General features: G+C 41.6%; 1 protein-coding gene across 3 annotated transcripts in view; it reads left to right on the top strand.

Annotated features, from left to right (window-relative positions):
* The window catches only part of VSNL1 (visinin-like 1), a 127,553-nt gene that overhangs the window by 50,106 nt on the left and 52,764 nt on the right, over positions 1–24,683 (top strand). For 2 of the 3 annotated variants that reach the window (XM_012653095.1, XM_012653097.1), the window contains exon 2: positions 18,560–18,726. In XM_012653095.1, coding sequence (XP_012508549.1) covers positions 18,565–18,726 — 162 coding nt within the window. In that variant the 5' untranslated portion in view covers positions 18,560–18,564. Of the gene's footprint in view, positions 1–18,556; positions 18,727–24,683 lie in introns of those variants that run through there. The other variant, XM_012653096.1, reaches the window with a different exon arrangement.

Here is a 24,683-nt window from a genome sequence, read left to right as displayed (position 1 = left end):
ATGTGTTAGAGAGGGCCGCACAGTCAGCGTGGCTGAAGCATAGTCAATAACAGAGAGTGTGATGAGAGATAAGGTTGGAGAGGGAGGGCAAAAGTACACCCCAATTTTCTTAGGATAGTCCTGAATAATGCCTATTGTCCTAGAACAAATAATAGCACCTCCTTTCACTCTCAAAGTGTGCTCTTCGGACAATAAATGATGTGATCTCCCTATGGAGAGATGAGTAGGAGCCAAATTATTTGAATAGAGACAGCAAATGAATAAAAACTTTACAAACTAGCTAGCATGTGAATTCCTTCTTGTTCAATTGGCCCCTGCTATTTTTGCCTGAGTTGGAGCCACTTGTTTTTATTTCACATTGGTTTGGTGCATGCAGTAGGGTGAAAGAGACACGTAGGTAAGAGCTGGTTGTCCACAGAGAACATCTGGTGGGGAGGTTTTGGGGTTTAGATCCGAGAGGGGATCCGAGTCTCACAGAGTGATGGGAGCAGCCCAAGATACTTGTGCCAAACCAAATAATTAACACTCAGAAGAAGAAGAGGAAGAAGAATGAGGAGGTGGTGAAGGGGGAGGCAGGGGGAGCCATCTGTTCTATGCTATACCATAATCAGTATTCATCTCTTTTACTGTATATTTAATCTTCATTAAATTTCATGTTTAAATTTATTTTATGAGTAAAGAAAGCTAAGAGAGATTTAATACCTTGAATGAAGTCATGCAGATAGTGAGAATTAATGCTGGGATTTGAATCTATTAATAACTTGTTCTAACCCTTTCCATGAGATTCTTCTGCCCACCTCAAGCTTTCCAGCAGTATTCTCTTGCTCCCTGGTCCCTGCATGTACCATGCTCTTTCACACCTCGTTGTGTCTATCTTTTCCCCTGTTCATCTGCCGCAAAGGTTTCTTCTCATGTGAAGCTTTCCTCAGTTTCCACAAATATGGCCAATTGTCTTCTCTGCCCTTCCATAACAGCCATACAAATCTCCGTTACCATAAATTGTCCATTCATCACCCATTCATTCACTTATTCAACTGTTAAATACCAGGCATACAACACTGAACAGGACAGACAGAGTATCCATCCTCATAGAGCTTATGGCTGAAGAGGATTAATTAGCAAAAACATCAAGACCCTTAAGAAATGTCTTCATTAAATCTCTTTTAACTCATTTGTTCATTCATCGGTCCATTCACCAAGTGCCTACTATGCTAACAGAGGCCTGATAAAATATTGATACATTTTGAAAAATGCAGATTCAGTGTGGGTACAAGTCTAGGAGTATGACGTAGGAGTAGTAAAAGATGAAACTGGAGTGAAAGGCACAGGCAAGATCATGGCGGCTCCTCTGCATCTGACAAAGGAACTGGGACTTTCGCTTCCCGCAACAGAAAGGCACTGATGCCTGAAATGATCAGATATTAGTAAGATCACTAGGGCAGCAATGTCACAAGACTAAATTTGAAGGGAAGAGGCTGCAGATAGGAAAACTAATTAGATAGTTGATGCAAAAAAAGGGAGTGTGTGAAGTGAGGTCAAGTCAATGGGATGGAAAGCAGAAGATGAATTCATGGTTCGAAATAATAGAATTTCTGACTAATTATAATTAGGGGAGAAGGAGTGGAAGAGCACATGCTGAGTCCTCAGTTTCTGACTTGGGATTGCAAACTCATGCCTCTTCGCTGAATTATTGAAACAGAGACGAGGTCCTGCTCGTTATATCCTTGTGTTTCTGTGCAAGATGAGTAAGCCCATTTCTGCTGACACCTACTTGGTGATTTTGTTGATTGACTCCGGGTGAAAGCTGCACCTGATTTGGATTTGGAATCAGGAGATGAGGCTTTGGAACTAGATCTGCCACAGATGTTTTGTACTTTCAGAAAAAACTTGTGTCTTCTCTAGGCCTGTTTCTCGTCTGGAAAAGGAATGAGCTGATCTAAACTGGGATCTTTTGGTTCCCTCTCAGTTCAGAGATTCTAGAATTCTGCATTGCACCAGTAGGTGGTTGAATATAGCTCTCAAAAGGCAAACATGCCTTTTCTATAAGCAACCTCACTTTAACACCAAAGAAGCTATTCACTGGGATTTGACTTACTGTTTTTTTCTTTATATTCTTCATGTATCTGATGGTTTCGCTTAGGCTTTCAAAGTTTGTCCTGCCCCCCATTCTATTCTCCTTCTTTAAGTCATAACTGATCCATAGGTTCTCAGTCTACCCTATCCTATACCTTTCTTTGATTCTCCCCGACCCCAACCTTTATATTTCTGTGAAAAAGTTGGCAGAGTTTGGTTAACAGAGAACTTTTTCTCTGTCCCTGAAAATGATTGTTCATGGGCCAAAACACCGCACTTTTATCCCTACCATCCCACGTGAAAAGCTCCTTCCTGACCCACTATGTTCTTTCATAAAAGCTAAGCTCCTTCCTGCACCACGGTTTTGGAAGTGTCTGCCACCTAACATTTTTTTTTTTAAACTGTGCTTTCTTAGATGAGTCACAAATTTAACTCTTATCTTCATCTTTCCTATTCATATTTTAACTAATTTTCCAGCTGAAAATTCTTTGGGCATGTTAAAGTTAGTCCTTTCAAAAAAGCAATCAAATACAGTCCATAGAATTTTACAAGTAGTTTAATAAAGGTGTTCATCAGACAGGATAAGACATCCTCCCTGGGATCCTTGCCAGCCATTCCCCCAGTGGAATGCCCAGGCATTTTCCTATGTTTTTCTTCTACCCTGTCATTCCTCATGTTGTGACAGTGGGTCTTCGGGTTAGATATGGGAGAGGAAAGAGCCTTGCCACTTATGGAAGACTTCACCATTTCATGAAGCCTAACCCAGCAAACTTTTTGAAGGAGACAGCCAAGAGCTGAACCTCTCCTTTTGGTTAGCTGGAGGAATGGAGAGAGGGTACTAGAAAGGTGGAAAAACGGGCTGCCTGCTGGTCACCTCCCAACATGGGAGGGGAGCAGATGAGAAACTCAGATTCCTGAAGGCATGAGAAAATAGGAATAAGAGGGTATCCATCATTAGCTTAAAATACAAGAAACTACCTCCCTCTGCATCATTTGAAGGTCAAATCATTGAAGACAGTCTAGAAAATAATGGAAATAACATGACACTGAGAGTTAGAAAACCTGGTTCTTGTTCTAGGTATAGTTCTATCTTTCTGACTTTAGACTATTTATTTACTTTCTCTGGACCTTGGCGTTCTCAACTTTATAATAGGAAAGATTAAGTAGATTTCACAAAGATGTTTTCAAGTTTTGTATTTTAATATAATTTAATATGGGTAACCTATAGGAGATCTCTCCCCATCTAACACTCATTCTTTACCACAGAACCTTGTACATTATAGGAATGTACTTACATTCTATATTGTAATTTATAATTAAATTTTTTGCATATTGTTTGTCTCCCTCATTGGAACATTGGTTTGCACAGGAAATAAGCAATTTCTTTTTCATTTCATAGCCTGATAGATAGCATGGTTCTACATACAATCCACACTTTTTAATCATTTGTAAGGAGCAAGAGAGGAAAACAATTGACTTCATTTTTTGCGGTAAATAGTTGTAACTATAGAGTGTATATAGTTTTGTGTTTCTGCTTTTTCCACTTAGCACATCATAAGTAATTTGCCAAGTTTCAACATTATACTCAAAATTTTATATTCCATTGAGTTAACATGCCATAATTTACTATCAATTTCCCTAATGGGGAATGATTATAGTTCTAGAGTTTTACTATTAGAAAATGAAGAGGCAATAAATATATCCCTATGTATAACTTTTTCTGTTAAATTATTTCTTTAAGTTACCTTCCCCTGGAATCATAAGTATTGATATTTGATGTTTCTTGATTCTCGTATCTTCAAGTGGGTTGTACCAACATACAGTTTTACTGTATTTGTTTTGTAGGAATGAATTTGGCCCTTGATATTTCATCTTTTGTTCATATCCTTTGTCTACCTTCTTATCATAATCTTCTTCCCATTTATTTCTAAGCAAGCTTAATACTTAAAAGACATTTATGTTGCATATATTTTCCTATGCTATTGTTTGCATTTTTTCTGCTTTTTTTTTTGCCCCTCCCCCCTCTTTTTCTGCTTTTTTAAGATCCCTTAAACTTGGAATCTTTGTGTAGCTATACCTATCGGTCTTATCTTTTACAGTTTCTACCTTTGCTTTTATGTTTAGAGAGTCCATCTTGCTCTTATGAATTAGGTTAAACATGTTTCTCTTGGTTTGTGTACTATTTGTGTTTACTCTGGTATGAATTATCCATTCACACCCTTTGATCATTCTTCTCCTCTGATTCTGATGGTTTTCTTAATAATTGGTTTTTGCTTTACATGTAAATACAGTCATGCATTGCTTAACAGCAGGGATACATTCTGAGAAATGCATCGTTAGGCGATTTCATCATTGTGCAAACATCATAGAGCATACTTACACAAATCCAGATGGCATAGCCTACTACTACACACCTAGGCTATACGGTATAGCCTATTGCTCCTAGGCTACAAACCTGGCCAGCATGTTACTGTACTGAATACCGTAAGCAACACAATAGTAAATACGTGTGTACTTGAACATAGAAAAGATACAGTAAAAGTTGGTGCTATCTTATGGGAACACCATCATATATGTGGTCCATCATTGACTGAAACGTTGTTATGATGGGACATGTGACTATATATACATACATATAGCTATTAACATTTTTCCATTATATTTTCAGTTTCTAATAGTTTCCTTTGGCTTAATTTTTGTATTAAACTGTATTCCAAATGATAATGATTTTTTAAAAGACAATATGATTCTTACTTTTTTCATCAAATTGCTATCAAGGGGTGATGATGTCACTTACAAAATTGTATTTCCTTTCTCTCTTGTTCTGAAAATTTTCCTTGATCATATATTGAGTCTGTATCGCTGGATCTATTTCCAGACTCTCCATTCTGTTATGCTGATCTATATGTCTATTTTTGTGCCAGTAAATCCTGCATTTATTTGAGGAGAGCTCAGATTTCCTCTCTTGAGTCTTTGTTTCTTCAGGCTAAACATTCCCTGTTCTTTCAACGGTTGCTCTTATATTTAGCATTCAAGTCCCTTCCTGCCCCAGAAGCAGGCAATTGTGAGACAAATGACCAAGCATCAGAGGACCTTCAAGTTGCCTCACTTGGGGAAAGAAATGCATACGTAGGGGCAGCACCCAGGCAAGGAAGGGAGTGTGATGAGTTCTTACATTGAAATAACGGTTCTGGTCCTAAAATGTACTTTCCTGTTTCTCATCTCCTTTAATTGGGCAGAATAGTTTATAATGGCTAAGGGCCTGCCTGGGTTCAAATCCCAACTTCACCATTTCTTGCTGTGTGACATTGGGCAAGTTTATTAAACTCTTTAAGCCTTATTTACCTCAACTGTAAAATGAAGACATAATAGTATCCACTTCATAAATTGTTGTAAAGAAGAAGTGAGGTAATGCATGAACACATAGAAAGTACTTGATAATATAAGCTGTTGTTATTACTGCTGAAACATCAGTCGTATAGACTTATTATTTTATTTAACATTTTGAGGTAGTTACTAATATACACAACTTAATGTTCAATGAACATTAAGTTCAGCGACTTTCCGACCCAGCTAGTAGAAGTGCTACAGTGGAGATCTTACCTTATCAGTATAACGCCAACACCCAGCCCTTTTCTATAGACGACACTACTCCACAGCATGATGTAAGGTACTGATAGCTGGGTCTTTGGATTCTGCAACGGTTACACAGGGGAAGCTGTAAATTCTTAGAAAAAGATAAAAATATAAGGTTCAAATATATGATTGTCTTGAGGTTTCCTTTTGGTTTAAACATGGAAGGGCATTAGATTAATGGGAAGACACAATATGGTTTTATCTTTATCTACAAATTAGCTGATACGGAAACAGGTCCTTTCAAACTAAGCATCACTGAGCACACTACTCCAAGTGACAGTGACACAGGCCCAGAAGCATTTGTCATCTCCATAGGATGCCAGAGGAAGCAGCTCTTCCTCTCTCTCCTTCAGCACATGCTACCTGTGCTCTCAGAAGGCCCACGGCTGGGAGGGAGGCAGGTGGAGGAGGCCACACGACTGCCAAGTCAAACACACCGGAAGGTCTAATTTTAGCCCTCCTAGCCTTGGCATTGTCCCTTTCAGCCAAGATATTTTTCATGCACTACAATAAAGTGTTTTGTCCCAGCCTTGCTGGATACTTCACAAAAGCCAGCAAGGACAGGGTGAGACTAATTCAGAGCTGGAAACACATCAAAGACAGGAACCTCACTGTAGAGGTTCAGCCCTCCTCTTGCAACCTCTGGTAAATATGTCTTTTCCATCAGCTCCCCAAACTCCAAGAAGGGGCACTTGGTTGCACTTTTCCTTCTATAAGCCTCCTCTCCCTCCACCTTCTTTCTGTGAACCTTCTGTCAGCTGCTCATCAACATGTGTCTTTTCTCCTGCATGCCAGGGATTTGAAATCTATTCCCTGTCTTTGTCTCTGTCAAACAAAGCCCACTTCTTTCCATATATTTTGGTTCTTGTTTTCTTTCCTGGCATGACTGGAAAGTGCACTAGAACTAGAAACAATTTCACAGTACAAACTGCCTCCATGGATTGTTTCTTACAATGACCTGGTGAATTAGGTGAGGCAGAAACTTTCATTGATGAGAAAACTGAAGTTCAGAGAGGATAACAAACTTTTGTAAATGTCACATGGAAAAACACTGGCAGAGTTGGAACTGAAACTTAGCTCTAGTGCTTTAGGGAAAGGTGTGGGCCCATTAACCTACCAAAGCACAGAAAACCCACACAGGCCTTTGGGAGAGCCCTGGAAAACTTTTCCTGAGGATATCAGCTGGTTCTGTGGCTAAGAGTTCCAGGTCGAGGTCCCAGAATGGTGGGCTTTGCCTCCAGGTAAATCATCATTTTCTTATTTCCTGGAAAGGTAACAAGTAAGGTTGACTCAGAGGTGTCACTCTTTCCAAGGTCTTCTTGAATCTTTTCTTTGTCCTTCGGGTAGATCCTTTTCTGGACTCCATTGGACAACCCAAGACTCAGCCTTAGGCACCCAGAAGGGGTTATCTTCAGATTATCATTTTTTTCTACCTTTGAATTTTCTATTTTCTGAATTTGAATTTCCATCATCATAATGAGCATTGGATAGCACTTCAGCATTTGCAAAGCTCTTCCCTATCTTACATCTTATTTAAACCTGTGATAACACCCACATTGGCATTGTTACCATCGATCTCGCAGGTGACAAAACTGCACAGAGAGGTTTGCTGACGTGGTGGATCCTGAGAATCTGGGACCCTGACCTGATCCTGGCTCCCAACAGTGTGTCTCCCCATCACTGCTTCCGTACAGTGCTGAGCTGTCAGCCCAGGGTTCTCCTGAGCTTCTCCTCCATATCCATCACTTCACCCAGAGCTGAGCAGGGTGGGCCTCAGAGCTAAAGGTCTGTGACCCACAAGTGAATCCAGAAATATTGCTGTGGATTAACTGTTTGAAAAGGGATTGGCTCCAACTGAAAGCACCACAAGGATTCTTTCCAGGATTCTTTCATTCCAGGGCCCTCCCAAAGGCCTGTGTGGGTTTTCTGTACTTTATAGGTTCATGGGACCACACCTTTCCCTAAAGCGCCAGAGCTAGGTTTCAGTCCCAACTCTCCCAGTGTTTTTCCATGTGACCTTTGCAAAAGTCTATGTCCTCTTGAACTTCAGTTTTCTCATCTGTACAAGCTCTGTGAAAGTTTCTGCCTCACCCAGTTCTCCAGGTCCTTGTAAGGAACAAACCACAGAGGCAGTTTGTAAATTGTGAAATTGTTTCTAGTTCTTAATCTAGTGCACTTTCCAGTCATGTCAGGAAAGGAAACAAGAGCCAGATATACAGAAAGAAGTAGGCTTTGTTAGGACTTGATTGCTTTGTGAATGAAAGAAATTTTGTTTGTTTATGTGTTTGTTGAAATGGAAATTATTTATGCACATTTTTTCTGATTATAAATGTTATATATATATGCTCATTACCAAGAGTTCAGAAAGATATTAACAAGAGAGTAAAATATTGCCATAATACCTCCAGCAGTTATAACCATTGTTAAAATTTTGATGTAATTTATGAACTGGCCAAACTTCCTGTGCCCCCAAGCTTGAGCAAGTGTGTGTATAAAGCAAAATCAAGGTGATACTACACATACTGTTTTGTGATCTGCTTTTTTCACTTAACAGTTTATTGCAATATTTTCTCTCCTTTTTTCTTTCTTTTTTGGGCCTCAGTTACCGCTTACATTAATCATATTCCTCAGTTCATGGCACACTATCATCGTTGTCTACATAAGGCCCTTCTTGTATTTTCTTACATATTTTTTATCTTCCCTTTATCTTCTACATTCACTTCCATTCTCCTCCTCCATTCTATTGTGTTAAATATATGTTGTAGGGTAAGGGTTTATCCTTGAAAATATATGGAGTTTGTATATTTATGTGACTTCATTTAAAGAAATGACATTGAGTCAATACCAATCCATGTCAATCAATGTAGAGCTATAATTACCACTTTTAGTGGCTTCATAATTTCCATTATGTAGCTCTACCAAAATTTATTTGACCAGATTCCTATGATGTACATTTACATTGTTTTTAAAAGGTTTGTTTGTTGTTGTTTTAAATAATGCTGGGATAAACACCGTTGTATATATGTCTCTGAAGACTTGTGTGATTATTTCCTTGAGATGATTTTGAGGGATCTCTTTGTAAAATATTCTTCACCCAATCTTTCTAAAGAGGCTTTGTTGCTGATTTGTTAGCCAGAGGTGTGCTGTCTCTCTCTTGTGAAGCTTTGCTTGTCTCTCCCCAATGGCACTTAGCACAGTCATCTTTGATCTTTGTTTCACAGGTTCTCTCTTATCACTCAACTGATAAGCTCTAGCTGTTGATGTCAAGGGTCACATAGAAATTAACTGATTCAACAACATTTACTAGGTACCTATTCAGTGGTGAGCTCTGAACTAGGTGCAGAGGTGAACCAGACAATCACTCTGCCCTGGAGGAATGCCTTCTCTGGTGAGATGGGAGATGTATAGTGTAGATATCATCATGGCAGGTGACACGGGGACAGTAGTTACAGAAAGTACAAAAGGGAAAGCCAGACAATGAAGTCATTAAAGATGAGGTGCCTCATCTATGTCTTAAAATATGAGATAGAGTACACTAGAAGATCAAAGTATAGTTAACGGAAACTACTCTCAGAGCAAAAAGAAACACAATCAGAGAGGTTTGACATGACATAGGAGGTTGGAGCATGGGGTGAGAACATGGTGGGAGGGAAGACTAAAGAGGTGCTGAGATGGGGAAGAAGAGGGGTAAGATGGGAGGCTGGGGGTTGGGATAGGCCAAGGTGAGCGTATGGAAGATGGATTCTAGGAAGGCAAGACAGCAGACCAGTAAGCAAGTTAGGAGGCTATTGTACTAATCAATGGAGAGATGATAATGGTCTGAACCAAGATGGTGGCAACAGTAAATGGAGTTGAGAGTCAGAAAGTAGAATCTACCAACTGCTTACCTTGATGATTGATTGGGTTACAGAAACATGAAGGAGCAGAGAAATCCCAGGGTTACACCCAGGTTCTGAATGGGACCCTGGGCAGACAGTCGGGCCATTGATCCAGAGAGGAGCAAAGATAAAAGGATGTTTTTGGTAGAAAAGAAAGGCCAGCTCACATTTGGATAATATGTTGAGTTTTATGGGGTTTTAGAATACAAAGGTGGAAATGTCTAGCAGGCAGACAAATGTATTATCTAGTATTCAAGAAAGACCTGTCCTAGAAATGATAATAGTGAGTAAAAGTTTGCTGAATTAATGAATCAATTGCTTAATTTTCAGCATCATGTCTCCTTCAAGTAGACTATTTTTCTTCTATAAAGCCACCTTCATATGAGAATTTTAAAGTTGTCAGTATTTAAGACCCACCCATATGAGCAAAAGTATCTTTTTAGAATTACTAGAGATAATTTAGAAACATAGTGAATGAAAGTGGCTCTCAGAGGGGAAAGAGCACTGGCCTAAGAGTCAGAAGAGGAGTGAGTGTGACTCAGCCATTATTGCTGGACACCTGGACATCCAAGTCCTCTGAGAGCAGAGAGGGGCTGCACCCCAATGCTCAAGGCCTGGCCCTGTGACCGTGGATGTGCAGGTGGCATGGGGCACTCCTGGTCTGCACTTCACTCTCAGCAGCTCCCTGCTGCTCTGAGATGAGGGCCATGGTCCCTCCCCACTGGGACTTGGCGGCACAACCTGGAACACAATCTGTTGGACAGAAGGCTGTGATTATTAATGAAAGCATTTCCTCTGTTACCTCACAGAGCTAAGTGAGGTTCTGACACTGCCAAAGACGGCCCGTTTCCTTTCACAGAAACCAATTCTCAGAAATACATAGAATGGTCTGAGACAGGACGCACAGGGAAGTAAAAATAAGAAGCAGAAAAGTGGGTGGCTGTTTGAAACACTCCCAGATGAAAGGTTACCAGCTATTAATCAGCTCACACTTCTGTTCAGTGGGTGAGTGAGGAATTGGATGGAAACTTCTTCACTCAACAGTTGATGTTTCATTGGGGCTCTGGGGTCCTCAGATGACTTTCCTCTGTTGGGCAGGATGTGACGCACCGTTACGTAAAAGAAAGAGAGCTAGCAGCGCAGTTCCCGTGTTTCCCAGTTTGCGTTCTCCTGTTTGCATGGACCAGGCCTGGTGCCAGGTATCGAGGTTAGAATGACTCCAGGTGTCTAGGCCTGAATCTTGCAATGTCCACCTCTCCATCTTCTGGAGCCCAGTTTGCCGGGCCCCGTGATGAGGATAATAATAGCTACTGTTGAACATCTGCTTCATGGAAGGCACTATCGGAAAAAATTCAACATGTTACCTCATTTATCCTCATAACAACCCTGTGAGCAAATAACATCATTTTCATTTGATGAATGAGGAAACTGAGACTCCAAGGGGCTAAGCAACTTATCAAAAATTATGTACTTTGTGTTTAGCAGGAGCATCAGTTGATTCCAGGTCTGACTCTAGGTCTGACACTCTTTTTTTCCCACTACACTAAGTCCCATTGAAAATAAAAGCAATATCAAGCCCTGGTAGAAAGAGAAGGAAAGCCACAGGGTGGGGTGTGAGGGAAACTGAGACTGAATAAAACCTTTTCTAAAGTCATAGACTAGCACCTGGGTACAAGTACCTAAATGACACTTCCTAGGTGCTCAGGAAATGTTCTTTGTGCCTTGGCAAGGAGGAAGAAGATGGCAGTTGAGTCTGACCCCCAAGGGCTGATAAGACCATTTTGATCCCTTGCAAATCAGAGACCCTGGACACCTGGTCCCTAAGTTACCAAGTGGGCTTTAGCTTGGGACCACCTAGTAAGATCCAAAGACTAATATCCATGGAAGCTCCCAGCTGAGAGTCGGGGATGTTCCATGTGGCCAAGGCTCTCAGCCCCTGCCTTGGAGAGGGACAGCTCAGGTAGGAACTTTGCTGGAAGCAGCTGAGGCAGGCCTCAAGAGAGAGGCCACTGTACACACCCTGATCACATGGCCTGGCTCTTGCCAGTTCTGCAGGGCCTAGAACTTCAGCCCATCTCAGTCCCCAAGGATCAGAAGCCTGGGCACTGCAGCAGCCGTGAGTCTTGCTGCTGAGACTCCATAGCCAGGGCACTGCTAGGCTCTGCATCTAACTCGCTATGTTCCTAGCAAAGGCCCCCTAGCCTCTCTGGGCCCCCTCTAAAAACAAAGGGATTGGATCAGATGACTGACCTGTAGGGCCCACTTCTGCTTTTACCTTCATGTATGAATTATATTTTCTTGAAAAGAACTCTTGTCACTTGCCCTAACGGTGCCACTGCTGCTGCCATCAAAATATTTTTTCTCATTTATCATAGATCAAAAAAATACTTTTGCCTTATCTTGAGTCCCCAAGGATGCAGTCTGCGCCCCCTACCTGTTTCATGCTTGTGGGGAAGAACCTCAGCTACAGTCCCACGAGGTTCGGGTTTTGAGATGTCAGCAGAGAATGTTATGTAAAAGGATTTCTCTTCTTTCCAGAAGCTGCTCTGGTCCCCAGACAGCAAGAAATGCCAACTTGTTATCAACACCCTCCCTGCCCCCTGGGAAATGCTTCTGGGGGCTTGCAAGCACTTGGCTTCAGGAGGATGAGGAAGAGAGGGCAATAGAAAGCCAGAATGTCAGATATTTGCCTTTATTAGAAACAAACAAATAAACAAAAAAAAACCCCACACAATGTGCTGGACAACTTTGAGGCATGATTTCCAGGGTTGTCTTTAACAGTCTCTGGAAACTAGCAACCTCATGTCATTTGTTTATAGGATCTGAGAGGGGTAGTGATGGGGTTGTTTCAACATCCTTGCACAGAGATAAACATGGCTAGTGGCTTACAAGCTATGAGTGTTTGGCGCAGGGACAGCACGCCGTGGGGGTGGGTACACCCAGCCAGGTCAGGGGACAGGCTTCTCAGCCCAGCTCTGCCATCAGCCGCCCCTGTGATCTTGGAAACTTCATCACCGTCCTGAGCCTGAAACTCTCCAATCTAAAACCAAAGGGCACAAAACAGAAGAGCACAGAGGCAAATCTTTTCAAGCTCTGGTCTTTCCTAGTTGTGTGATTTTTGATTTCTTAGCGCTACTCCCCGGTACAAGGATCCCGAAACTATATCAGGGATGCCAGGTGTGGGGAGTGAGAAATCAGAGAGAACTTGGATCATGTCTGTGCTGTTTTGGGGTGTGCTCCTTGGACCCCCTGCTTTGATTTTTATTCATGCTTTACAGCAGGGTTTCCTAAGTTGATTCATGACTATATTCACCCAAGTTGCTTGTTAAATGTATAAATTTCCTTCTGAGGGTGGGTCCCATGATGCTATATTTTTAACAAAGAAGCAAGGATGATGATTGTATTCTGGCAAGTTTGGGAAAAACTGCTTAAGAGTTTTCACCTGGGGACCAGTCACAGGTGAAGGTACCTGATCTGGTGGGAATGCGTCTCTGTCCCCTGTGCTCGGTAGCTCTCGACTATGAGGATTCATCTCATCGTGCCTCATGTTCCAAGAGCCGTGAATGTCTCCCGCATCCAGGTCTGAGCCCTTCAAGATTGGGACTATGTCTTCTCTTGATGTTCCATCATGTCTAGCACAGGGCCTTTCCCATAGAAGATTCTTAAAAATGCCTGCACAGCTGAGTTGCCCAGATGGTTTTCTGCCTGATTCCATCATGTTAATTGTACCATGGATCATTATTGACCAAAATCTGCAATATCAAGTACAAGGAAAAGAGGAGAGTAGTGAGAGTTGGCAGAGAAGCATCACGGAGAAGGCAGGATTGGAAGGGAGCCTTGCGAGAGGAGTAAGATTTAGACAGGTGATCAGAAACCACAAGGGCATTCCAGGCAGAAGTCTAAGCACAAGCAAGGTCAGTTTCTTGCAATTATTTCAGTGTACAAGTGAGGAGCCTCGGCCTGGAGAAAAGACCTGATTTATTCAAGACCAACCTGGGTAATCTGACGCTAACCCATTCAAGCCTCCTTCCACATTCACATTGCATTCCAAAGGTCTCCAACCTGAGTCCCTAAAGCCCTTTCTTCCTCTGCTCTGGGTCCTATTTCCAAGGCTCTTTCCCCATTGATGCGATTATCCTATTGTGTACCTGTGTGGCTGGACTGCTCCATCTCAGCCATCCAGTCTTTACAGGAATCTCGCTAAGACTCAACCAGGCTGATTGCTAGATTACCTGGGAGGAGCCAGGTATGCAGTTCTGTGTGCCTCATCATACTCAACAGGCTCTGGTATGTCCTGGGAAACTGGATTTAGATAGAGGCGGTAAGGGACAAGCTCTGGGCAACACACACACACACACACACAAATGTATTTTATTCGAATCCTCTTTAATACTCAAAGGGTTTGTGGAGCAGAGATGCACATTGGTGTTTCTTGGCTCACTGGTGGGTGCTTTCCCTCCTCCGGGAAGTTCCCCTGGTCCTCTCCTAAGGGCACTTATAGGCTCTGCCTCTTCTGCTCTGGAACCTGCTATCAAGATGGGGTAGGGAATGGATGAGAGGTGAGCAAAACTCAAGGCAGGAAGACCAGTTCAGAAGTGGGTGCAGCATCCAGGTGAGAGAAGATGAGACCTGTATTAGGAAAACAATGGGGTACCAGAGAACTAGTTTCATTCTTTACTAAGCCTTTACTAGCTGGCTGAAGTAGGATAAATTACTTAACCTCTCTGACCTTCAAAGTTCTCATCAGTAAGAAGGGAATAATAATTATCTCTTTTTTTACAGCATTGTTATATAGGTAAATGTTGCAAAAAAAAGCTTTTTATACATTAGTGTACAAAAATGCCATCTTTTCGGGGCATCATTTGTAATTAAATAGTGCCAGGCTTTCCTCCTCAACGGTTCTGTTCTTGTGGAGTTCTCTTGCTTCTGCCAGTCATGTTTTGTACCTGGCACTGAACTTCTTTCTATTGCAACTCAAGCAGTGAGAAATTCTTTTGGTTTGGGGTTGGGCTATTTTTATATTATAGCCTGGAACCACAGCTTAAAATTAATGCACTTCGGTTTCTGTCCCCTCCCTTCTTGGGTAACAAACACTCAAGTGCTGACAAGTTCTCAGGTAAAGAATCCACAGGGCCAGCATGTGCTGAGACAAGCCAATTTGAAGTCTGACTCATATTTTCAAATTTACAAAACTTACGTGGCAAATCAGTCAACGGTGGAGTTGGAAGGGCCTTAAAGATCATCCGGTTCAATCCTCTCATTTTTTAGATGGGGAAACTGAGTAACTGGAAAGGAAAAGATCTTGGCCAAGATCACAGAGTACATTAGAGACAGAGTTAGCATTCATCCCCCTCATATTATGTTGCGGAATCTCTTTATTGGGAATGTTGTAAGATTTACTAATATTTTTACCTTTTCTGTATCCATAATGAACGTTATTACTTGGTCCAAATCACTGCAGCCCAGAGCAAAAGGAGGATAGGTGGGGAGCATTAATCCAACCATGCATCCATTCATTTATCAAACACCGCCAAGCACCAGCTTTACGCCAATTACTGGAATAGATACTGAGATAAAAGACACTGACCCTGCCTGCAAGGTGATCAAAATTTAGCGATGAAGACAGAAGTAAACAATCTCCAGGAAGACTGGGTATTTTCTATGCAATTAAATGAAACATTCCTCCCATCTGCAGACTGCATTTTATATTTATACTTATGATTACATTGACTCTCCTCATATATGAATTATAAGACTGATTTTCCCAGGAAGAAATACACCAAATAACTCAGATCCTTCATTTATTGATTTCCTCAAAAATATTAGTTTGAGTACCTAGAGGAGTTAATCAAAGATGCAGAGATAAATAAATGACAGTTCTCTCTCTCAGGAAACTAACAATGCAGTAGAGAAATCAATAAGGATCACAGAAGCTTGTACAAGGAAAGGGGAAATACCTAGGAGAGTGAGTACCTAATCTGCCATGGGAAGTCCATGAAGGTTTCAGGAGGAGGCGGTGTGTGAGCCGACTCTTTAAAGAAGGGGAAGACGTCTGTCGAGCAGATCAAGGGGAACGTCATTCTAGGAAAAGAGAATGACATACGCAGAGCCATGCAAATGTGGAAGCACACAAGTCCTGGAACCTGCAATAGTTAGTTACTGCTGGCATATGGGAAAAGACAGATTGGCGGAAAATGAAGATAGGAGTGGGCAGGGCCTGTGTTGTGCTGCGATGGGGCTGCACCCTGGAGACTGAGGAGAAGTACTGAGGGTTTTAGGGAGCGGATCAGACCAGGAGGTTTATATTTCAGAGATTCACTCAGGCGGCCATGGGGAGGGCGGTTGGAGTCAGTCACGTCCCGGTGAGGAGGCCGATCCTTAATCCAGACAAGACCTGAGGAAGGCAGTGGCAATGCCACTCTGAGCCAGGCCAGAACTTGACTTTCTGTGTGATCCACCCATTGCCAGGCACACTTGAGTGATGGTGCTGACCATGACCTGTAACCAAGAAGCATGCGGCTATGCATGTGAGTCTCCAAAACGGTGATTCATGGTCCTGACAATGCGCCCTGTGTGTGTAAGAGACCACCAGCTCCCCAGTCAGCTGGAACGGGTTTAAGACCTCACAAAGGATCTGTGGAGAATCTAAGCTTTCTTGCCCAACAAAGAAGCTGATACGTAGTTGAACTTCCGAAGGCACTTGAGGGATGTGGTGTTTAATAATCTTTAATCCATTTTCCCATCATTATTACAAAGTCACTTCTGAGCTTGTGGTTTTGGTAAATCTAAGTCTTTTCCAAACAAGGCAACCAGTCTGACAAAGTGACTGACTCCTCTTTCATCCTTCTAGGCCCTGATTCAGCTCTCTCAAACCTTCCTGCTTTCACTTCTCCTGTTCCTTCTCCTAAAATGCCTTTCATCTACTGTCTATCATTGCACCTTAGACTCTGGTAGATCCAGGTTCCAATTCCAGCTCTGCAATGCGTTAGTTGTGTGATCTTGTACAAGTTACCAAAGAGTTCTGAGTCTCAGTGAGCTGCCCCAATCCTTACTATTCAGTTGTAAAGTCTGTGACATGCTCTATATAGTAACTTCTCCATAGCCAACCCCATATTCAGTAGCTATCATTGTTAGGTCAGAATCTAGTTTAACAATGAAAGTTTGTAATTCTCTACTGAAAAGAGCAAAGTGAAACACTGAAAAGTTTGGCAGATGCATCTTTTGATTATCAGGATAACCATGAATTATAGTTTTCTTACCCACGTTAATTAAACCTGACACCTGAGTACCCACTTGAGTTCCACATCCAGCTGTGGAATCCCACAGTAACTTATAATTAAGACAGTTGCTAATAAGAGTCTTGGAACTTGAAGTTTAGAGCAAAAATAAGTAGAGAAGCTCCATGATAGAGGGCATGGTTGCTGATCCCGGATCCTTTTCTCAGATTGAAGAGCTTGGGAGATAAGTGACCATCTTCATGGTATTATATCATCTGACCGTGTGGTACGCTGCTGGGGTGGTGCTGAGTGGAAGCTTTCCCCGGAAGTGGCTAGAGTGGCATGGTTTGATTACAGTGAAAGGATTGTTCATTGTTAGGGCAGGTTATTGACAATGGGTGTGGAATCTGTTGTAGGAGAGTTAAAAAATAATAACAATAAAGTATGTGATGGGATTACCTCTTCTGGGATACTGCAAGTGCAGACATGCCTAACGCCTGGGAGAGAGTTCGTCCCAAGCACTTTGAAGGACTGGGTGCACTCAGGCAACTTCTTCACAACCCAACTCAGTCTCCTCTAACTGGATCTCAAGAAAGCTTCTGGTACTTCCCTGATTCTGGTGGTCTCTCAGATTTTCAAGTTTAACTTGACTTTTTAAATCAATCTGGGGTAAATTTATTATATTTTAATTATTTTATTATTATTAGAAAACAACAACATGAAAGGGATTTTTTTAAAAAAAAATTATCCTAAATTTCCTTGCACTAACACAACTATTTTAATTTTGGAGTATTCTTTTTGGTCTTTGTTTACCTACTTAATTCTTAATAAGCCATCGGAGTAAATCTAAAAGAGTTTTATTACTACATCTGCTTTATTAATGAAGAAATTGAAGATAATGAGGTTAATTAACAGTGCCCTAAGTAACACATATAGTAAATGGCCAAATCAGGAGGAAAAATCAGGAATGACCTGCTGTGTCCTCCTACACTCTACTGTAATATTGGCCACACAGCCTGGCAATTAATGGATATGAGTAAAGTTATTTTATGCACTATTATTTTTACTTACTACCAGTAATAATGGAAGTCCAGAATTATATCAACTAAAACTCACCAAGCAATCCCTAGAAAAATCCACCAAGGATTTGTTAACTCTGAAGACAATGTTGTAGGAAGCATCTAAATATGAGAGAAAAAATAGAGAATTAATATGGCTAATAAAAAAAAGATGTTTTCATTTGAAAAAAGCTGCAACTTTGAAACTACAACAACTGAGACTCCCTAATATTGCTAATCAGATTTTCCAAGGCACTTTTTGATCACTTAGTTATAAAGTCTTATTGTTCTTGTCAATAATCCCATTTATTATCCCTTCAACCTAAATGTAGAATTAGACACCTGGGCAGCAAAGGCTAATGAATTGTAATTCATAGAAGAAAAATAGCTTCCATATGCTTTCTATGAATAGCATAAAAAGAGATGGTTTCCTTCCATCTGGGAGTCAACGCCATGTGGAAGATGACACAAGAGGAGGAGGGTGAGCTCTACAGCCCCTGGAACTGTCAGAACAGTCTATTTCGCTCATATTTTTTCTAGAATACCAAGTAGAAGGAGGCAGACTTGGGGAGACATGGATCAGACACACTGGAGGGAATTCCAACCAAGGGACTACTCAGAACTCTAGCTTGGTTCCTAATCACGTTTGAAACGATCACAGTCACAGAGCTAATTGCATTAATTTGCTTTTCTTCAGGCAGAATGGGGAAACAGAATAGCAAACTGGCCCCCGAAGTGATGGAGGACCTGGTGAAGAGCACGGAGTTTAATGAGCATGAACTCAAGCAGTGGTACAAAGGATTTCTCAAGGACTGTCCGAGCGGGAGGTTAAATCTCGAGGAATTTCAGCAGCTCTACGTGAAAGTAAGTTGTTTTTCATTCTCTTTTTTTTTTCCCCTTAGGCCAGAAACTATTGTCTTTATGAAATGTAACTTCACATGGAATCATAACTCTAGGTAGCCCATTTTTTCAACTCTGGTGACCTTCTGCCCATAAAGAAAAACGAACATTTTTAAAAAATGCAAATGTATGTACATTGTCCCAGAGATAAGCAATTTCTGAAGAAGAAGAATAATTGTTAAATCAAAACACTGAATAGAGTTCAGAGAATGACAGCCTCTGATGAAAGAACCATAAAAATCTCAGATAATAGTGTTTGCTGATGATTATTATTGACAGTCTGCTAATTACAACATTGTTTGGCTCGTTGAAGGTGTGTGTACCTCTGTCAGTAAAAGAGGAAGTACACAGGAGGGCTTTTTCACCAAGATTCTTCTTTATCCAAATAAGATAAGGGTCCAGATTTTCCTAACAGTGCATTTAGAAAAGGAGTGGAAGGTGTAGCATACATCTAGGCAACAATATCTACAACACGGACACATCACTCAACATTTTACACTGTTTAGGAGCTAATCTGGACCTGGACATTAGATAGAACTATTGCATAAAAGGTATAATTTCTGCTGCAGTGGTATTGTTTTCGTTTGTCTGAACTTATGAGTTGTATTGGTTCTCGACTTGGCATGATCTAAGACATGCCATTTTGTATGCACTTACATAATGTTATGCTTGTGGAAGAAATGCACTGATTTTTTTTTTTAGCTTTTTCTAACTAAAATACCAAATAGAAAATATTGCTTTTATCATTTAATTGTAGCAAATGTCAATTTAAGCAATATAAATCATCCAGATGTATATGTGTGTGTGAAATGATTATGTAAAATATTAAACATTGTCATTATCTTCTGAAGCTGAGCATTTTCTATAGCCTGTAATCCAGCAGTTCTACTCTTACGCATGTACAAGAAGGGGCACGTATAAGAATGCTCATAGCTATGCTGTTCACAGTGGCAAAACTGGGAAATAACCCAAGTGTCCATCCAAGGGAAAGTGGAAAATAAACCGTGGCATATTCACACAATAAAATGTTCTACAGCAGTCAAAATGGTTGAATTCTAGCAACATTAAAATATTAAGTACAAAACATAAGTCTCAAAATATTCTAAATTAAACACAAATGAAATAAAAAAATATACTCTATAGGACTACAAATAAATGCAATAAAATCATATAAAAAAGGAAAGCAAAGGAGTGATGAACACAGGGCTCAGACTGATGGTCACTTCAAGTGGGGAAGAAGCAAGGGATGGGATGGGGAAATGGCCACGTGGTTAGGTATAGACTCTGTTCAAAGTTGTAGCCGTTGTTTTGGATGGAAGGTTTGCAGGTGTTCATTGCATTGTTAAAAGCTCACTAACCAACTAAATAAATAGTTTGCATGTTATAAGATCATTGTGACACTTCTAAGATCTGAGTAATCAATCATTAGCATGTAGAGATTGTTTATATAGAAGTACTAAAAAATGCATCTATTATTCAATTGATATAAGCTGCTTTTGCAGAGAAGTAGGATAATATGCATTTCCTAGATTATCATACCACTCTTCATAGTTTTCAGTGTCACATCTTCTACTATTTTATCACCTCGGAGTTAGCCTATGCCTCAGAATTGTCTTTACTCTCATCAACCCTAAAGGAAAGTACAGACAAATGAGATTTGTCAAAGTCAACTGTCATGTTGCTAAAGATCATGCAAGCTGTCACCGTGTGATTAAGAGAGCCCTGTGTGCTACGTTCCTCACTATTTGTTTAAAATGAAAGGAGTTTCCCCTTTGAAGAAATAGCTGAGATGCAGGAAATGAGTATTTCATTTATACACTGGAAGTAGGTAGTACTTACTGAAAAGCACCAGCCTTGTGGGGGGGGGGGTGTAAATATTAAGCATTTTATGGTACAATTAATGTATATGAACCAAAATCATCTCCCACCTCCCCCATCCTACCCCTGGAGTGGGTTTTTTGTTACAGGAAGGGAATATATGACTTTCTGAACTTACTTTATATTCTTGGCAACCTCTTATTTCAGCCTCTTAACAGCCATATTCAAACTCAGCCTGTGCTTTTATATCAAACAGTCAGAAAACAGGCAAAGTCCTTTTCTCCTTCCAGAGTTGTCCAAGAACGGAAGTCAAGGGAGAATTGTAGAAGAAATATGTCATGTACACAGAAAAAAAGAAAGATCTGATAAGCTAAAGGGGGAAGCCTGGAGAAAGATGTGGATTATGTAATAGGCCCAGGAAAGGGGCTGATGAAGAAAAATTTCTTTTAATGCTTCTGGAAAATGCAATTATTCAGCAAGACACAGTCATTATCCTGGTGAATGGGCACTTTTCAGTAGTTCCCTCTATCTTTGGTGTGGAGATTGAGCCATCCTGGAATGCAGCTGAAAGGGTGAAGCCAGCTGTGGCCTCTACCCTCCTGTCTTTGCAGCCTGGCGCATCTACTCCTGCTGTCTGACCCCTTTCAGGTGCCAGGGTGGTCACTTCGGCTGGTGTAGACCGAATTCTGATAAGAATATAGGGAGAAGCAGGATAAGGGGAGAGGCTTCTCTGCAAGGCCAGGGGCCACAAACTCCCAACTTTAGAAGCCTTTGCATCCCAAATGTAAAGGAACTCCTTCACTGGATCTACATTTAAAAACATTTAAAACTGAGGTTTAGAAAAATGAGGCAATTTGCCCAACATCACAAAGAGCGTAAGCAGGCTGGACTTTAAAGTTTGGGACTGGTCCATCCCAGGTAGGTGCAGCTTTCATTCTTCAGTCCTGTAGACCACAGTCGCCTCATTTCAATCAACATAAGAGCCAGTGGCGAGGCAGAGCCTGCCACAGAGCAAGCGTCAGCAGGCATTTGTCTACTGAAGATGATAAAAGCTGGCTGCATACCTTCTTCTTGGGAAGCCTCGTGCGGCAGACATATAAAAATGACTACAGGACAGTCCCGCCTGCCCTCTGGGATTTCAGGGGCAAGCCGGGAAGACACAATTAACCACATGCAAGGCGGAACGGCATACCTGCTCGGTGGTGGGGCAAGAGTGGAAAGAAGAGAGCTTAATTTCAAAATGGAATGTTAAAACAGGAAGTTAATAAATGCAGTCATGGGAATAGGACTCTTAGCCTTTTAAAAAGGAAAATGTCCCCTGGTAGATAGTTTTTTTATCTTTTTCAAGCTTGGTACCTGAATTATATCCCTCAAAATTTCTTTACAGAGGTAATAAAGTTAAAATGAGGTTGTTAGAGTGGGGCCTAATTCAGTATGACTGGTGTCCTCATAAGAGGAAATTTGAACACAGAGACATACGTGTGGAAGACCACATGAAGGCACGGGGAGAAGATGGCCATCTGCAAGCCAAGCAGAGAAGCCTCAAAAGACAATTCTGTCAATACCTTCTCTTGGACTTCCAGCCTCCAGAACGGTAGAAATAAATTTCTAAACTGTGAAAAAATAAATTTCTGTTGTTTAGGTCACCCAGTCTGTGGTACTTTGCTATGGCAGGCCGAGTGAACTGATATGGTCTGTATTCCTCCTCTGTTGACACGCGCAAACTCGGCGCCCTCTGCCCCTGACAGATAGATGCCTTCTGTCAGGGCTGCCAGGCACTCCCGCACACACAGGGCTTTCTGTGCCTCTGGTCACAGAAGTTGTGGCAGATGTTCCATCATGCCCACCACAGCTGATAGGTTGGGAAGAAAGCTTTTGCATTTTGTCACCAACAACCAAGTACCTGATTTTTCCCCCATGGGAATTTCCTGTTTTCAACAATCTTTTTGATTGCCAGTTGATTACAAATTAAGATGGACAGTTTGCAATTTTAACTGCCTTTTCAGAGAATTGGCCTCAGTTTTAAAAGAAAATCAACCCTGGGGAAGAGGAAGCAGCTGTGTGAGGAAGAAGTGGGCCTCTCCCAGGGTCCTCTTCCTGGGAGAGCTACTGCCATTCCTATTTTCTTTAGCCACGATGATATGAAAGCCAAAGAATCCAAGAAACAAACCTAGCGGAGTCCTGCAAAGAGCCCTAAGGAGATTTAAATATATGTTTGGAGTTTGACTTTTAAGATTATTTTCGTCAGGAGATTAACCTATCAGGAGAGCTAACCTATACTTTCAAACAAGCTTCGCTAGCATAGAAATAAGAATAAAAGTTTCTAATCTTCATTTTGTTAAATTGGTTTTCAGTTTGTAGATGGTATTTTCCTGACTTATTCAGGACCCATTAATTGAGCGTTATTTTGTCTAGAGCTCCATGCTATTGCACATGGGAGGGCTCCAGCAGGATAAAATGCAATTCCTGGTTTCCATTCATTCTCCTGAGCATTCCTACATGCCAGAGGCTGTGCAGGCCCTGGATCTGCAGAGGAAAATGTCTGCTTCGGTGGCTATGGTCCAGTGCCATCAATAAGCCTATAGTCAAGGTAGGGTTATATATGTGAACAGCTGTATATATAGGGCTGATTGTAATCAGGACCAGCAAGGACAAGGAGGGGCTCTGGGGCCCAGAGAGGGCTGATTAGGAGGGTGATATTTAAGCTGATCCTCAAAAGAAGGGTGAATTTGAACATGAAGATCTGTCAGTCTGTCCAGAAACTAAACAATCCCATTGACTAGAATCATAAACTTTGAATTAAAAAAGACTATGTTTTAGAACCCTTATGCATGGTGTTGGCGGGAGGCCCACTGGATCAAGTACATTAGGTTGAAACAAAAATACAAAACATAAAAACAAGCAAACAAAAACCTCTTGGTAGTCTCGCTGAGATAAACAACCTGAAAACAATCTGTGGAAGAAAAAGCCTGTGCATTTCAGGGGCTTCTACCATGAATCTCTCCCTTGTTCCTCACTCCCACTTTCCTTCTTTTTTCTCTCCCTTATCTTCTTTATTCCTTTCCTTTCTTACCATTCTAACCTGTCTGCCCAACTGCTCACTTGATTCTCACCATGGCCTGGGAAGCCAGGCTTGGAGGTAGCATTTCCCTGACCCTAAGCCGCAGAGCTTGGAAAGTCAGGAGACTTGACTGAGATCACAGCGTGGCAAGCAGAGACAAACATCACATCACCAAGCCCAGCCTCCGCATCCCTTTCTGTGCTTTCTATGCCCTCACATAGGCGCAGGTGTCTGGGAGTTTCTCTGGTCTACTTTGTTGTGAAGCAGTATGCCTCAGACGCTCTCTTGTGGCTCCATCGTAGCCATCTCTCCAAGACCAGTTCAAAAGCTTCTCCCTGGGGAATCCTTCCTTGATCTCCCCAAATCCCAAAGCCAAAAGATTCTCTTCCTCCTTTGTGTTCCCATGACTTTGGTTTAAATTTGCCCCAACTTTTAGCAAGGACATTCTGTTTTTTATAACACAATTGTGCAAGCCTTTCTCACCTCCTCAGTAGATAAAGCCCTTCCCTACCCCCTAGAGCCTAATACTGTTCCAGGTGTTTTGCCTGAATACAGGTAAATGTGATGGGGTTTAATCAGAAGGCTAGATGTGTACCTGGCTCTACCATCCACTAGCCATGTGAACTTGGAAAAGTCCTTTACGCTGAAAAGTTTGTTAAATAAATCCACAAACCACCCTGACCCTCGGTTTTCTCATCTGAGCCCTGCTTATTTCATAGGCTATCATTGAGATGAGAAAGTGGTGAGAGCAAAAGTGCTTTGTAAACAGCGAATCATCTTGCCCAGGTAAGGTTGATCAGTGGCTTGGTGTTAGGTACCTGGGCATGGGAGCACTTCCAGAGGCCAAATGGCCCAGTTTCTCGGGCTGTGGCATCAAGAGTTTGCTCCTGGCCGGGCGCAGCGGCTCACGCCTGTAATCCTAGCACTCTGGGAGGCCGAGGCGGGTGGATTGTTTGAGCTCAGGAGTTTGAAACCAGCCTGAGCAAGAGCAAGACCCCGTCTCTACTAAAAATAGAAAGAAATTAATCGGACAACTAAAAAT

The sequence above is a fragment of the Propithecus coquereli genome, unplaced genomic scaffold, assembly GCF_000956105.1.
Source record: "Propithecus coquereli isolate 6110/MARCELLA unplaced genomic scaffold, Pcoq_1.0 Scaffold41, whole genome shotgun sequence".
Taxonomy (NCBI): Eukaryota; Metazoa; Chordata; class Mammalia; order Primates; family Indriidae; genus Propithecus; species Propithecus coquereli.
The sequence above is the reverse complement of the archived record's forward strand: the minus strand, read 5'-3'. Positions and strand labels throughout refer to the sequence as shown.